The sequence below is a fragment of the Rousettus aegyptiacus genome, unplaced genomic scaffold (genome assembly GCF_014176215.1).
Source record: "Rousettus aegyptiacus isolate mRouAeg1 unplaced genomic scaffold, mRouAeg1.p scaffold_m13_p_14, whole genome shotgun sequence".
Classification (NCBI taxonomy): Eukaryota; Metazoa; Chordata; class Mammalia; order Chiroptera; family Pteropodidae; genus Rousettus; species Rousettus aegyptiacus.
The window spans coordinates 43004264-43019061 of NW_023416289.1; the positions used below are offsets into that span (position 1 = coordinate 43004264).

Genomic DNA, 14798 nt, shown 5'->3' on the forward strand with positions numbered 1-14798 from the left:
TCCCAGGGCATCCTGGGAGAAGCCATACTAGGCCACCGGTCAGGCTGGGCACTGCTGGTTGTATTGGGAGAGGCCAGTGTAGGCCAAGGGTTGTTCTGGGGTCAGCTAGGTCAAATTCACTAGGCAAGCCCAGGCCACTGGCCATAGCAAGAACGAGGCTCCTGGTCAGAAGTAGCAGGAGAGGGTCCTCGGTTGTCTGCCGAGTCCCAGCTGAGGACACACTGGCTGGACTGGTCGATCGAGCTACCTGCTGGTCAGCGAGAGCGACAGCCTGGGCCTGGGGGCAGAGGGAGCCCCGCTCCAGGCCAAGTGCTGGGAGGTCCTCTGCGGGAAGTGGTAGGTCCTGGCCAGGCGCCCAGGTTTCGGGGGAACCAGGGGGGCCGAGAGGGCGGGGCGGGGCGGGGCGGAGCGCGGGGCGGGGCCTCCGCCTCCCAGCCCCGCGGCGACCGCCCAGCCATCCGTCCAGCCGCAGCCTGGGCTCAGTCGCAGCCAGCACCACCGCCTGGACATGGAGCCCCCAGATGCCTGGGCCAGGACACGCGGGGCCCCGCGGCTGCTGGTGCTGGCGCTCCTGCTGGGGGCGCAGCCAGGTATGCTCGGGCTGAGAGCGGGGTGCGACGGGGGACGGCCCCTGGAAACCTCAGGGAGAAAGAAGGAAGGGTCTTTCACCCACCGGGGGAAGTCAAACCTGGAGACCCCAGAAAGGAGGGATATGATAGCCCCCCTTGCTATCAGTGAGAGACCTGGGGACAGGAGCTGGGGATACCACGACAATGAATTAGAGGCCACCGGAGAAGTCAGAGTCCCTGGCCACTCCGGACCCAGGAGCACCGAGGGCCCCTGGATTTGGGTCTCGGGCCCCTGCTCCCTCAGAACCAGGGGTCCAGGCCCCAGTTGCTAGAGTGGCTTCCCCTGGAACCCAGGAGAACAGAACCCCAGGGCTCCTCTCCTGAAAGGTTGTCAAGTTTTGAAGGGGTCGAGGACCCAACAGCCAGAAATCAGAGTCGCAGGCACTTGAAGGTTCGCCATCTAGATTCAGAGCCCAGACTCTAAAGGACCCGCCTCCTTCAGGGACCAGCCGGAGTGCTGGCTCTGGGCAGTGACAGTGGAACTAGGTGTTTCTGAGTGACAGTGCCCCTTCCTGGGCCCCAGATAATCCCTACACCTGCGTGGTGGTGGCGGTGGCGGCGGTGGGAGGGAGGGGCCCCGGGGCTGGCGGCAGAGGGACGGAGCTGAGTGAGACTAGGGAGGAGAGGGGGATCTCTGTCTGTCCTTGCTCTCTGCTGCCCAGCCCCAGCCCCAGGCACCTGCCTGGCCCCACAGCCCAGCCCCTGGGACAGGCCTCAGGCCAGAGGTGGGTCTCTGGGAATCCAGGCCCCTGGCACAAGCACTGCAAATAGTGGGTCCCCAGGGGCAGGGCTGGGCCAGGGTGGGCGGGGAAGGGAAAGGAGGTTCTAAGAACTGAGAGCTGATGCCAGGATGCCAGCCCAGAGCAAGAGAGCCTGGTTTCCGAAGAGAATGGCTCTATCTGCCAGGATCTAGGGCCAGGAGGCCAGGCCCATCCGCCTACTCCCCCAGGACCCAGGAGCCTAAGCCTCCAGCCCCCTTCTCCCTCGGAACCTGGGATATCCAGGGCCTCAAAACCTATCCCGTTCCCAGGTGACGCACCTTAGCTCTCCCCCACACCCCACCATCAAAGAGGCAGAGGGGCCAAGGGGCGGGTAGGGGGCTCTGGCGCCAAGCCGGGCAGGTCTGAGCCAGCCTGTCCCTCCCACATTCCTGCAACCTGCCCAGCCCTGTCCCCCCTCGCCACCCCCACACACCCATCCTGCCTCAGCTCCAGGCCCAGCCGCAGCCCACACCTCATCCCAGGCCCCCACTCATGAGGGAGAGAGGTGGAAACAGTACAGGCTGAGAGACACAGAGAGAGGCAGAGACAGAGGAACTAAGAGATGGAGCCCAGAGTAACGGACACACAGGCAGAGGCAGAGACTAATAAGATGGACACGTTTATCCCGTGTCACTGTGCCAGGCCCTGCACAGAATGAGTGAGGCCAAGGGATGAGCTAGCCCCGGCCCTGCCCGTGAGGGGCATTCGGTCCAGCGGAAAAGCAAGGACAGGCACAGTTTTACCCTGGAGGATTGAATGGAGGTCGTTAGGGCCTTGGGTCACCCATGGGAGGAGCCCTTAATTCTGCAAGTAAAGGGAGAGATGGAGAGAAATGCTGAGGAGTCTGAAGCTCAGAGACACAGAGATAAGAGATGGAGAGAAAAGGAGCTGCTGAGTGTGGGGGAGGAGGGGCTGGGGGAGGGGGCGAGGCGCCTGGACCCCTGGTCTGAAGGAGGAGGGGCGGGGGGCCGGACTCCTGGGTCCCCGGGGGAAGAGGCGCGCTGTCTAGAGGCCTCTCCCTGCTGGTGGCAGTGGGAGAGAGCTCAGTCGCTCTCCCACAGATGCCCAAGCTGAGGTGCAGGTGTCTGTGCCCCCCCTGGTGGAGGTGATGAGGGGGGAGTCCGTCGCCCTGAACTGCACTCCCTTGGGAGTCCATGACTATTTCATGCTGGAGTGGTACCTGGTGAGTGCCTTGGGCTGGGGACCAGAGGGGCTAGAGGGGGGTACGGAAGTGAGGGAGCAGTGGGGCTGTAAACATCCGGGCTGGGGACCAGAAGGGGCAGAGGGGGGTACGGAAGTGAGGGAGCAGTGGGGCTGTAAACATCCGTTCTCTCGTCAGAGTCCAAAGGACCCTAAGAGCACCACGGGGCTGCTGCCTTTCCATTTTACAGATGGGGAGTTTGAGGCCCAGCAAAGGGAAGGCACTCTCCAGGGTCCCCTGGCATCCGGGCACAGCCGAGACTAGTCAGTGCCCCTTCAAAGTGCTGGGGCAAGGGCGGAGGTGATGTCTAGCCCCTCAGTCCTCTTGAGAAGAGACATTCAGAGACAGATACCAAGAAAGCAAGACTGGGGGGTGGGACTAAAGAGAGAAAAAGAGGAGAGAAAATAAGAAGCTGAGTGAGACAGGGCGGGAGAGGGCGACAGAGATAGTGGGAGAGAAATAGGAACAGAGCGAAATGGAAGAAGAAGGAGATGAGCAAATGTGACAACAAGGGCGGGAAGGGGGTGGGGAGAGGGACTGAGGGACCAGAGAGAGATGATGGAGGGGCGGGGGGAAGGAGACGGACCCACAGAGCAGCAGAGACAGGAGACACGGAGCGGGGCGGCCAGGCAGCCCCGCGCTGAGGCGCTCCCTGCCCACAGGCTGACCGCTCCGGGGTCCGCCACCGTCTGGCTTCGGGTGAACTCCGGGGCTCCGAGATCCAGGGCGGGGTGCACAGCTCCCGGGGCCGCAGCCCCCCATACCAGCTGGACTCCCAGGGGCGCCTGATGCTGGCTGAGGCCCAGGTGGGCGATGAGCGGGACTACGTGTGTGTGGTGACAGTGGGAGCAACTGTCACTGCTGAGGCCACCGTGAGGCTCCAGGTATTTGGTGAGTGTCTGTGGACACCCTGGGGAAGGGCGGACAGGGGAGAGCCCAGCCTGGGGTTTCTGACAGTAACGTTTCCCCCGTAGCCAAACCAGAGGCCACCGAGGTCGCCCCCAACAGAGGGACACTGTCCGTGACGGATGACATTGCCCAGGAGGTACCTCAGATGGACCTGAATTATGGGGTCCGGGGGTAGGGGAGGGCTGGGGGCCCGGAACCCTGCATCTGAGCACCCGAGGGCCGGGGACCAGGGTTCAGGGTGCTGGCTTAGAGCCCAGCCATCCATGCCCGTGTCTGCTTCAGATCGCCACCTGCAACAGCCGCAACGGGAACCCGGCCCCCAAGATCACGTGGCATCGGAACGGGGAGCCCCTGCAGGTGCCCATGGAGGTGAACACAGGTGAGCAGGCACAGGGCCAACACAGCTAGCTGCCGGTGGGATGGGGTGGGGTGGCGGCTGCCGCCCGCCCTGCTAACCGTCCCCTCCCACCCTCTCAGAGGGCTACATGACCAGCCGCACGGTGCGGGAGGCCTCAGGCCTGCAGTCCCTCACCAGCACCCTCTACCTGCGGCTCCGCAAGACGGACCGGGACGCCAGCTTCCACTGCTCCGTGCACTACCTCCTGCCCAAGGGCCAGCATGGCCGCCTGGACAGCCCTCCCTTCGGCCTCACCCTGCACTGTGAGTCCATGCTGGCCCTGCTTTCCCACCTCGGGCCCCACACCTCACTGAGGCCTGACCCTCCAAGTGCGCCCCCCCACACACTGTCCCCTCTGGCCCTCCCTCTCTCCACCTCATGCTGGAATGAGCTCCGGTTGCTGACCTCTCACCTTAAAGAGCAGCGTGATCCCACCCTGACCTCTCACCCCCCCCAATGCATTGTGAGCCTCTCTCCAGGGAGTTTCATGACTAACCTGTTCCCTGTCCTCTCACACCAAATCGGGTTCCTGGATCTCACGCTGACCTCAGCTCGTCTCAACCTCCGACTTCTGATCCCTGAACCTGTGAACCGGAGCCTCTAACCTTCAAGCAACCATAGCCCTCCCCTTTGCTGTGGCCATGACCTCTCTCCCTCCACCCAGCCCTGCCTTTCGCCCTTGCCCTGCCCTTGCCCCTGACTGGAAGCATCCCTCCCCGCCCTCCACCCTTCCCCTTAGATCCCACGGAGCACGTGCAGTTCTGGGTGGGCAGCCCAGCCACCACGGAGGGCTGGGTCCGCGAGGGCGACTCTGTGCAGCTCTTCTGCCGTGGGGATGGCAGCCCCAGCCCGGAGTACACGTTTTACCGCCTTCAGGTGATTCACCTCGTCGTTCTTTTGGAAGCCCTGGCCCCTGACCTCTGTGGCATACTGACTTGTCCCAACTTCTAACCTTTCACCTGGGTGGCCCTTGACTTAGCAAGACACCTGGCCAGTGACCTGGGAGCTAACGGGACCTCTGACACCTGATTCGAGAGAGTCCCGACTGAGTGTGGTCCCGGACGCGAGAAACCCCAAGTCCAGCGAGGCCTCTGCCCCCTTGCCCCAGTGGGCTCTGACCTAGCGTGATGCTAGCCTGCTGACTCTGACCGAGCATGACCCCTCCGGGCGAGGGTGGCTCCTGAGACGAGTTCCTCATCCCTGGTTACCCAGGACAAGCAGGAAGACGTGCTGAAAATAAATCTCGAGGGGAACTTGACCCTGGAGAGGGTGCAGCGGGGCCAGAGCGGGATCTATGGCTGCAGGGTGGAGGACTACGACGCCGAGGAGGACGCCGAGCTCTCCCAGACCCTGGAGCTTCGTGTGGCCTGTGAGAGCCCTGGGAGGGTGGCGCGGGCGGACCCTGGTCCAGGCTGCCTCGTCACCCTCGCCCGCCACGGCTCTGCTGCCTAATGTATGGTCCAGACTCCCCCTGCCCCCTCCAGACTCCCACACCGGGCAGCCAGAGAGCCCTTTCCAAAGCACGAACTTGACCTTCCCCTGCTCCAGAACCTGCTGTGGCTCCCCAGTGCCCTCGGGAGAAAGCCCAGGTGCCTCAGCACAGCTCGTAGGGCCCACCTGACTGGCTTCACCTGTGGCTGATTCTTCTCTCCCACCAACACATTTTCCTCATCACACCCCAGCTCTCTCGTTCCCATGGTAACTCTCCATCCTTCTCCCATCCGTTTCTGACCAGTATCTTGGGTCCGGTCTTCTAAGAAGCTCTCCCAGTTCACTTGTTTCCCTCCTCCTCCCGCCCCCCAGGGGGCCCTGAGGCTGTGTTCCTTCTCAGCATTCCTTACACCCTGCTTCTTGGGGCTAGACCCTGTGCCAGGTGCTGGGGACACCTCACAGGGCTCGCCTTCACAGGGCTCCCGACCCAGCAGGGGAGACAGATGGTAAATGCTAACCAGACACTTTGGGGTAGCAAGCCTGCATCTGCAGGGACTGACGTGGATGTATAGGATAAGGAATTGGCCCTGTGAGCGGGGAAGAGTTTAGATGGGGGGGTGGGGGTGGTGTTGGCAGGCCATGTCCCCAGGAAGCCGATTCAGAAGGCAGGAAGCTTACGGGGAGTGCCTTGGCATCCACACCTACTGGGGGGCGGGGAGGGGAAGGAAGTAGTTCGGGGCAGAGGGAGAAGTGGGGCTGCAACGTGAGGAGGCCTCAGTTGGCCCACAGGGCACTCAGAAGCCGGGATGTCCACAGTTGGGCGGAGGGGGCCTGGCCTTGATACCCCCACCTCAACCAGTCTTTGGCAGCTGGGCTGCCTGAGGAAGGGAGCATGGCCTTGAGCAAGGGGCGCTCAGCAGCTGAGACAGTTCCCAGGGAGAGCCGACAGCTGAGGGCCGACAGCTGACGGCCCTGGCAACAGCTGAGGGGAGATCCGAGTATTCACAATAGGGGGTCAGAGAGGCCTCCTCCAAGAAGGAGACCTTTATTTGACTAGGAAACCACAGAATGGAATCGGAAATGCAAAGAGCCGGAAGACGAGCCCTCCAGGCAAAGGGAACAGCAGGTGCCAAGGCCCTGAGGCAGGACTCGACTGGACAAACTAGATAAAACAGCAAGGGCAGCTGGAGCTGGTGGGGGGGCGGCGAGGAAGGAGGCAGGGGGATAGAGGCTGGCAGGGGTCGGACCAGCAGCGCCTTTTGGACGTGGCCTTTATGCCAGGGGTCCTGCAGGACTTTAAGCAGAGAGGAGGGCTGACCAGAGGGATCTTTCAAAAAGATCCCTCCAGCTACGCAGTTTGAAGAAAAGAGTCCTGCCCAGCCGAGAGACCGGTGAGGAGGTGACTGCAGCGATCAAGGCAGCTGGACCTCGGGGTGCCCAAAACAGAAGGATCCATTCAGGGGGCAGAGTAGAAAAAGACTTGATGACCGAAGGGGCAGTGGAGAGGAGAAGGCAAGGGTCCGGGCTTGAGCACAAGGCTTTGGTGGTCAGTCAGAGAAGGAACACCGCCCACCTTCAAGGTCGTCCATTAACCTTGGGCCCAGACAGCAGCTCTGAGGGAGGGTGGCCGAGGCGGGCACGGATTTTGGAGGTAGACTCCCAGGTCTGGGCTTGAGATTTGGCCCGGACTGACGGGAGAGAGGACAGTTCGTGGAGATGGGGAGAACGAGGAGGAACGCTTGCGCATTCACGTCTGCACCCGCAGCGGCCCTGGAGCGCCCCTAAGCGAGTGGGCGAGGGTCAGGGGAAGGTGACAGTCTGTACCCCCTCCAGACCTGGACCCCCTGGAGCTCAGCAATGGGGAGGAGCTTGCCTTACCCCTGGGCGGCAGCCTGGCCACGAACTGCTCCGTGAAAGGCCTACCCACCCCCACGCTACGCTGGACCAAGGTGAGGGGGAAAGGAGCCCCCCGCCCTGAGACCCCCTCCCTCCCCGGGCCCTCCCCTTCCCTCACGTGCCACCTCTTCTCTCCTCCCTACCCCACAGGACTCGATACCCCTGGGGGACGGGCCCACGCTCTCGCTCAGCTCCGTCACTTTTGATTCCGCTGGCAGCTACACGTGTGAGGCCTCCATGCCCACAGTCCCCCTCCTGAGTCGCAACCGGATCCTCAGGCTGCTGGTTGAAGGTTCGGGGGTAGGGACAGCCTGGGGTGGGGACAGCGGGGACGGAGGGCCAGGACCAACTGGACGGGTCCATGGCTGGTCCCTCTGTATCCTACTCTGTTCCTCTCCCCCCCCTCTCTCTCCTCGTTCTCGCTCCCCCCTTTCCCCAGCGTGCCTCCTCCTCACTGCTTCCCCCTGCCCCCCGCTCGTCACCCACAGGGTCACCAGAGTTAAGGCCAGAGGAGACTCTGCCCAAGGCCGAGGGCAGCTGGACAGAAGGGGATGAAGTCAGGCTGGTCTGCTCTGCCCGTGGTTACCCGGAGCCCAAACTCAAGTGGAGCCAAGCGGGAGGCCATGTAAGGGCCCCTCCTGTCCCCTCTGAACTCTCCGGGACCCAGGTCCCTGGGGGACCCTGCCCCATCACCGATCCAAATACTGCGCCCCCCTCTCCTACTTCCTGGGGGGCTGGACATCACCTCCGCCTTTACCCCAGCCCTTGATCCCACGGGCCCAGGCCTGATTCGGAGCCTCCACAGCCAGCAGAGCCAGCCCCCGGAGGCCAGGGCTGGGTGAGCAGCTCCCTGACCCTGAAGGTGACCAGTGCCCTGAGCCAAGACGGTGTGTCCTGCGAGGCCTCCAACCCCCACGGGAACGCCCGGCACGTGTTCCACTTTGGCCCCGGTGAGTAGCCGCGGTGGTGGCGGGCGCGGGCGCACGGAGCGCGGCCACTGAGCGCCTCCTCTGTCTCGTCCCCACAGTGGCCCCCCAGACCTCCCAGGCTGGAGTGGCCGTCATGGCTGTGGCCATCAGCGTGGGCCTCCTGCTCCTCGTGGTCGCCGCGTTCTATTGCATGAGACGCAAGGGGCGCCCCGGCTGCTGCCGGCAGGGGGAGAAGGGGGCTCCGTGAGTGGCCCGCACCCTCAGAACCGACTTCTGTAACCCAACCCACATCCACCCCTGACCTCACCCCAAACCCGGATGCAATGCAGTCCCATCTCCAACCTCAAACCCAGTCCGTAACCGTCCCCTTCCCCCTCGTCACCCCCAACTACAGCCCACCCAATCCATGACCATCCTCGAACCCACCCGAGCCCAACTTGACCCCAACCCGAACCTGCCCGACCCCTGTCTCATCCCCGCCTCCCATCCCAGCCCTGACTCGACCATCCGTCTGAACCCCCGTCTCCTCTCCAAACCACATCTCACCCTCCTCACCAACTCCAACCCCATCTCCAGTCCCGACCCTACCCCCACCCCAAGCCCACCCCATCTAACCTCCTCTCCACCTCTCCACTGTCAGCGCCAACGTGACGTGACCGTCCCCATCGTCAGCCCCAACCCCAGCCTCACCTGGAACTCCAGCTTCTCCAGTCCCAGCCTTTCCCCCAACCCCACCCCTCACTCCAACCCACAAAGAGCACCAGACCCACCTTCGCCTATGTCCCCATCGCCAAGGCCCCCAACCCCATCTCAGTCCCGGTCCTGACTCCAAACCGGCCTCATCTAACCTCATCTCCAACCCCAACCACGTGACCGCCTTCAACTCCAATCCACAGCTACTCCCGAACCCACCCTCGAGTTGACCCCAACTACGCTCCAACCCCAGCAGCATCTTTGATCCTGGCCCCGCCCCACCCCACCCCTAACCCCAATGCGGTTGCCGCCCCCACTCCATCCCCAGTTCCTTCCCCAGCTGTGACCGCCTCCAACAGGCTATCTCTTCCCCCCAGGCCATCTGGGGATCCAGAGCTGAGCCACTCGGGGTCCCAGCGGCCGGAGCAGACAGGCCTTCTCATGGGAGGTGCCTCTGGAGGAGCCAGGCGTGGCAGTGGGGGCTTCAGAGATGAGGTGGGTGAGGGCCTGGGCACCCTGGTGGTGAGGGGGCCTGCAGTGGGGGGGTGTAGCTGCCTCCGTGGGCACGGTCTAACCGGTCCCTCTTCTCCCTAGTGCTGAGCCTAGGACCTCCGAGAAGCAAGTCACTGGACCTGACCTGGAGTTGCAGGCATCAGAGAACCAGCCCTGCTCACGCCCTGCCCGCCCCACCCCCTGCCTTCCTGGTTTTCCCACTCCACCCTCCCTTCCTTTCTCTGCAGGCTGAGCAGGGACCTGCAGCTGCTGCTGCTGCTGCTGGGAGGGAGGAAGGGTGTGATGGGGGGGGTGGGAGGGGACCTTCCTCCAGGGAGTATGACTCTCCCAGGTCCCAGAATAGCTCCTGGAGCTGAGCCCAGGGCCCGGCCTGGGATGGGGCTCTGAGGGTCGGGTCGGCTGGCCGGGGCTATTTTTACCTCCTGCCTCCATTGCTGGTCCCCCCACCTGACGTCCTGCTGCATAGTCTGACACTGGATCCCCACCCCCTGCCCTGCCTCCTCATCTGTGGACACTGGAGTCTGGAATAAATGCTATCTGTCACGTTGACACCATCCTGTGGCCAGAGCCTCCTCTAGTGGATGAGAGGGGAAGGGGGCACAGGTGACACTCCCCTTCCCACTGCTCCTCCCGCCCCCTCTCAAGACCTGGGAGAAGTCTGATGTCATGGAGAAAAAAATGAGACAGGGAGAGCAGAGGGTGACTCAGCTGGCCGAGGGTAGAAAAGAGAGATGCCAGGGGTCTGGAGAGCGCCGAGCCTGGTCCCTGAGGACCGGTTGGCGGGCGGGGTGCCGTCCCCTTAAGTAAAAGTTCCCAGGCTCTCCTGCCAGAGCCCCAGAGGGAATTGAAGCTGCGAGAGGAGAAACTCTGAGCTACAGAACGGATGGAATTGGGAATGGAGCTGCCTCCTCTGGGAAAGGCACGGTTCTTGCAGCTGGGGGAGGAGGGGTGGCTCGAAGACCGGCAGAGAGAAGAGGCAGTAGGAACAGCGAGGCCAGCCAGAGAGAGAGACTGAGGCAGAGGGAGAGGGGTTTGAAATAGGGAGGGCGGTAAGAGGGATGGGCTGGAGCAGCATAGAGTCAGACGCAGACAGAAAGGTTCAGGGGAGAGAGAGGCAGAGACAGACAGACAGACAAACAGAGGCAAAGACTATGAGAAACATGGAAACACGATGATAACTGGGATACAGAGAGAGAATTACAGCCAGAAGAAAAAAAAAAAAAAAGCATTGAAAGGAGTGGCCCAGAGGCAGTGGGAGGGTAGCAGGAGGGCATGTGTGACCTTGGCCATGTGACTTTCCCTCCTTGAGGCCATCAAACAGAGATAAATCACACCTGGGCTGCTTGCTGGGAGGCTTGGGCATGGCAATCCCTGGATGACGGGCACACAAGAGGGTCTCTGCACTCTGACACCTAATCTCAGCAAGTGACTCCACCTCTCTGTCCTCGGTTTGCTCAGCCAAAACTGGCGAGAAGCTTTGGGAGCCTCCTGGTAGCTGCCTGAGCAGCATGTGCAGACGCCAGGAGCAGAAGAGCCCACCGGCCTGCTCCAGGTGCTCCAGTCCCATGGTTTGCTGCATCAGTCTAAAACGCAAGAAACAGAGGGGGATCAGGTTAACGCACTTAGTTTGGGGCAAGAGTGGTCACAGGTCCACTGAGTTCTGGGGTAGGCAGACGCATGGCTCCTGAGTCCTGTCTCACTCCCCACGGTGTGGTTTTTAACCCCCAGGTGGAAGGTGAGCCAGAAGGTCTGCACCCGGAAGCTGCTAGGGCCACGCAGCGGGGCAAATGAGCCTGGCTTTTACCTGCGTGACTTGGGCACAGGACTCATGGAAGAGAGCCAGAGTCACCAACGAGAAGCACCTTTAGGATGCCGGAACCTGAAGCTCAGTCAATCCTTCCATCCTCCTCCTCTGTGTTTAACTCACACTCTTGATACATCCAGCAGGCCTCATGAGTTGCTTCTTCATATCTATCCCTCATTTCATCTGTCTCCTTATTTGTGTGGCTTTCCTGTTTTCTCCATGATGGAATTGAATATTCTTTTAAAAAAAAAGTTACAGCAGACACAGAGGATCACAGGGTTTGGGAGAATCTGATGAGACTGTGATGGAAGGTGTTTAGTACACAGCCTGGCACAGAGCATGTGCTCTGTACATGTTTATTAGCAGTGGTGGTCCCATCCGAGGGAAATGGGGGGACAGAGAGGAAAGCAAAATAGAGTCCCTTGATACAGGGAAGGAACCAGGTGGAAAGAGGTCCTGCTCTAAGAACAGACATTGGGGAGGAGGGATCTGGGGAGCTGAACAGATGTCTGAAGGGAAGAGAGAAAGGGAACCCCAGGGAGGAAGGGGTTCTCTGCCCAGCACCTGGTCCCCAAGTTAATGAGGGGAGGGTCCTGGCCTGCCTCCCAGGAGGGCATACATTTGCATAAGATCCTTCATCTGCATAGCATCTCAGGTAATTTACATATAGAGGGAAACCTGAGCCCTCCTCAGCCTTAACCCTCCTTACACCTTGGCCAAAGAGTCTGGGGAAGAACACAGGGGAGGGATGAATCACAGGATCTGGGGCTCCAGGAAGCAAAGTCTGGAGTAGACTCCCCTTGTCATTGACCTTCCGTGGCTCCCTGTTGCTGTCAGGAGCATGAGCCACCTGGACCTTCTCAGATGTCACTCACATCTACCCACCGCTCCCCCTCTCACAGATGCCCCCCACCTTGTGCCTTTGTGACTTTACTACTCCCCTCACCTGGAATGTCCCATCCTATTTCCCCCTCACTGTGACAAAGCTTGCCTGTCCTTCAAAGCTTGGACATCTCGAAGGGTTCTGAAAAGTGTTCGACCCCCTTTCCCTGCCCTTGGAACTTTATAGGAAGCTGTGCCTCTTCTGAACTCATACAGATTTTATTAGTAAAAATTGTTTAGTTGAAAATGACGAAGAAGAAGAAGAAAGAGAAGAAGAAGAAGAAGAAGAAGAAGAAGAAGAAGAAGAAGAAGAAGAAGAAGAAGAAGAAGAAGAAGAAGAAGAGAAGAAGAAGAAGAAGAAGAAGAAGTAAAAACTTTGTGTAAGTGAAAAGGAAAAGTTATTCACTCATATAATCAGGAAGATCGAAGGCCAGTTCCTTCAGGCGTAGCTGGAGCCAGGGGCTCAAACGGGTCTTTTGTCTCCAGTGACCCCACACTGCCAGATTTCTCCCCTATCAGCCTGGCAATCCTCACCAAAAGAGGATGTCCCTTTCCAATTAGTTCAAGCAAAAGCCTCAGGATTGGTCAGGATTGGGTTTCACTTGGTGGCCAGGGGATCAAACGCTCTCATTAGCCAGGACTGGGTCAGGCTCGTTCTGAACCATAAGGACTGAGTGTAGGGGACTTCCCATAGGAAAAGTGGGGTGGGGGAGCTGAAAGAAGGGAGAGGTTGCTGGGCAGGTGAAATACAGTTGACCCGTGAATATTGTGGAGATTATAGGCACTGACATGCGCAGTAGAAAATCCGTGCGTAATTACAACTTGGCACCAATTCCATGGCTGTATCAGGATGCCTTTGGCCCTGTGCCCCTACCTCCTGGTGATTATGACTCTTCAGTGAAGTGCCAACTTTGGGATTTGTTGATACTGGAAGTCAGCTCTCCAGGCATGGGACCCACCCAGTAATTCAGTAATTCGTCAACAAACACCTTGTGCTCTGCATTAGTATATGCCTGGAGGGGCTTGGTGAGTGAAACTCCAGCCTACCCTCCTGGGGCTTGCCTCCCAGGCTCACCTGTGCCCACAGAGAAGAGCTAGGGGAGTTGAGCCCATTCGTACAGGTCTGGAGAAGAGTGGGTGCAAGGGGCCCTTCCTGCCTTCCTGGAAGAAGTCTCCTGGGAACTGGTTATTTTGCTCAAGGGAGAAACGGAAGGCCCAGAATTTTACAAAGTTAGTAGCAAGGCTGACACTAAAACCTAGAGATCCTGACCCCCTATTCTGGCCCCAGATTCGAGAAAGAGAAATCTAGAGTACATTTCTTATGTACCTGTTTGTCCAGTCGGCCTCATACCAGGCTGTGCCAAGTCTAAGATACATGTCATCTGGGGGTCCCAGTCTGCTGCTTCCTACTGGGTAGCTTGGGGCAGATAACCAGTGAAATAGGGATCATGAGAGTGTCCCCTTCATGAGGCTCTTGAGAGGTAAGTCAGTTCTGGATCTGCCAGTTTGTAACTCTGACTTTGGGCCAAGTCACTTCATCTCTCTGTGCCTGTTCCCTTATCACACAGGGTGCTGTGTGGGTTTTTTGAGATAACACTTAGAGTACACTTAGATCAGTGGCTGGCACACAGTAAGTGTTAAATAAATAAATTTATTAAGAGCGTTATTACCAAGACGTGAATGCCAGTCAATAAAAGTCTCCACTACTTGAGACCGTGCCCTTTTGGGGAGGAAAGCTCAGGTGCATAGCGGTGGGGAGGGAGGGCAAGTCTAAAGGGTCCTCTAGCTAGAAAGCTCCCATGCGTCTCCCCCCCCCGCCCCACCCCCAGATGATCGACTCAGCGACTTCCCGCCCTAGAGGAACTGGAATGGAGGGATTTCAGGCGCTCAGTGGCATCTCCTCCCTCTGCCTCCAGCTTTCAGCCCTCACCCCACACGCTGGGCGGGCCTCACTAGCTCCCCCGGGCAGCCCAAGGAATGTGAAGAGGTAGGTGGGGGTGGGGAGGAGCGGGAGGCTCCGGGGAGAGACAAAGGGGCCGAGTCAGAGCGGGAGACACAAAGACGCGAGGAGGCTGGAGATAGAGAAGTGGGACAAGGACACGGGGAGGGACTGGCAGAGTCTGGAAGCCGGACCCTGGCCCAGCACCGCATAGCCAACGGAGCGCGGGGGCCGGTCTGTGCTGCCTCCTGGCGGACGGGCGCGGTACGGAAGCTGTAGGGACCAGATGAAGGAGGCGAGGGAGGACGGGAGATGGCACGGATGGAGGGAAAGACAGAGACAGACACAGAGAGAAACGAGACTGAAAGACACGGAGACGCACATAGAGACAGAGGAACAGAGACAGGCACAGAAAGACACAGAGATAGTGACACAGAGAGACAGACAAATGGATGGAAAGAGACACGGGAACCAAACGACACAGTGATAGAAAGACAAAGACAGTCCAGAAACACAAAGCGACACCGACACGTTAGGACCGAAGGACTCAGAGATAGAGACAGGATGGAGAAGGAGACCCAAAGATAGTGCGAGGCACAAAGACAGAGACACTAAGAGACAGAGAAATCTAGAAAGGAACGATGCAGCGACCCCGAGTCCGAGGCAGAGATAAGGCAGAGAAGAGATACGTTCAGATGTCCCAAAACACTTGACAGACACCCGGCAAGGGCCTAGAGCAGAAGACGAGAGGCGCGGGGTCGGGGCTTCAGAGGGGGCGGGCCTAAGAGAGGCCGCGTGCCTCGGGCAGGTGTGA

General features: G+C 59.9%; 1 protein-coding gene across 2 annotated transcripts; it reads left to right on the forward strand.

Annotated features, from left to right (window-relative positions):
- The first annotated feature begins 450 nt into the window (after positions 1 to 450).
- On the forward strand, positions 451 to 9913 carry BCAM (basal cell adhesion molecule (Lutheran blood group)). 2 transcript variants are annotated; one of them, XM_016150161.2, is made up of 15 exons: positions 451 to 590; positions 2452 to 2573; positions 3254 to 3482; positions 3566 to 3636; positions 3783 to 3879; positions 3978 to 4160; positions 4637 to 4773; positions 5110 to 5266; positions 7162 to 7277; positions 7375 to 7516; positions 7713 to 7849; positions 8030 to 8174; positions 8252 to 8396; positions 9224 to 9341; positions 9441 to 9913. In XM_016150161.2, exons 1-15 carry the CDS (start codon positions 509 to 511, stop codon positions 9444 to 9446), a joined length of 1887 nt encoding a protein of 628 aa, XP_016005647.2. In that variant the 5' UTR covers positions 451 to 508; the 3' UTR covers positions 9447 to 9913. The 2 variants fall into 2 exon arrangements, 1 of the variants encoding a protein (XP_016005647.2); XR_004954286.1 differs by lacking the exon at positions 8252 to 8396.
- Positions 9914 to 14798: the final 4885 nt, after the last annotated feature.

What these genes read in the sequence shown, in the direction of transcription:
- BCAM (XM_016150161.2), top strand. Translation starts at nt 509, where the DNA reads ATGGAGCCCCCAGATGCCTGGGCCAGGACACGCGGGGCCCCGCGGCTG. An exon ending in GCCCATGGAGGTGAACACAG is followed by an intron (nt 3,880 to 3,977) that starts GTGAGCAGGCAC and finishes CCACCCTCTCAG; the next exon opens with AGGGCTACATGACCAGCCGC. An exon ending in GGAGCCAAGCGGGAGGCCAT is followed by an intron (nt 7,850 to 8,029) that starts GTAAGGGCCCCT and finishes GAGCCTCCACAG; the next exon opens with CCAGCAGAGCCAGCCCCCGG.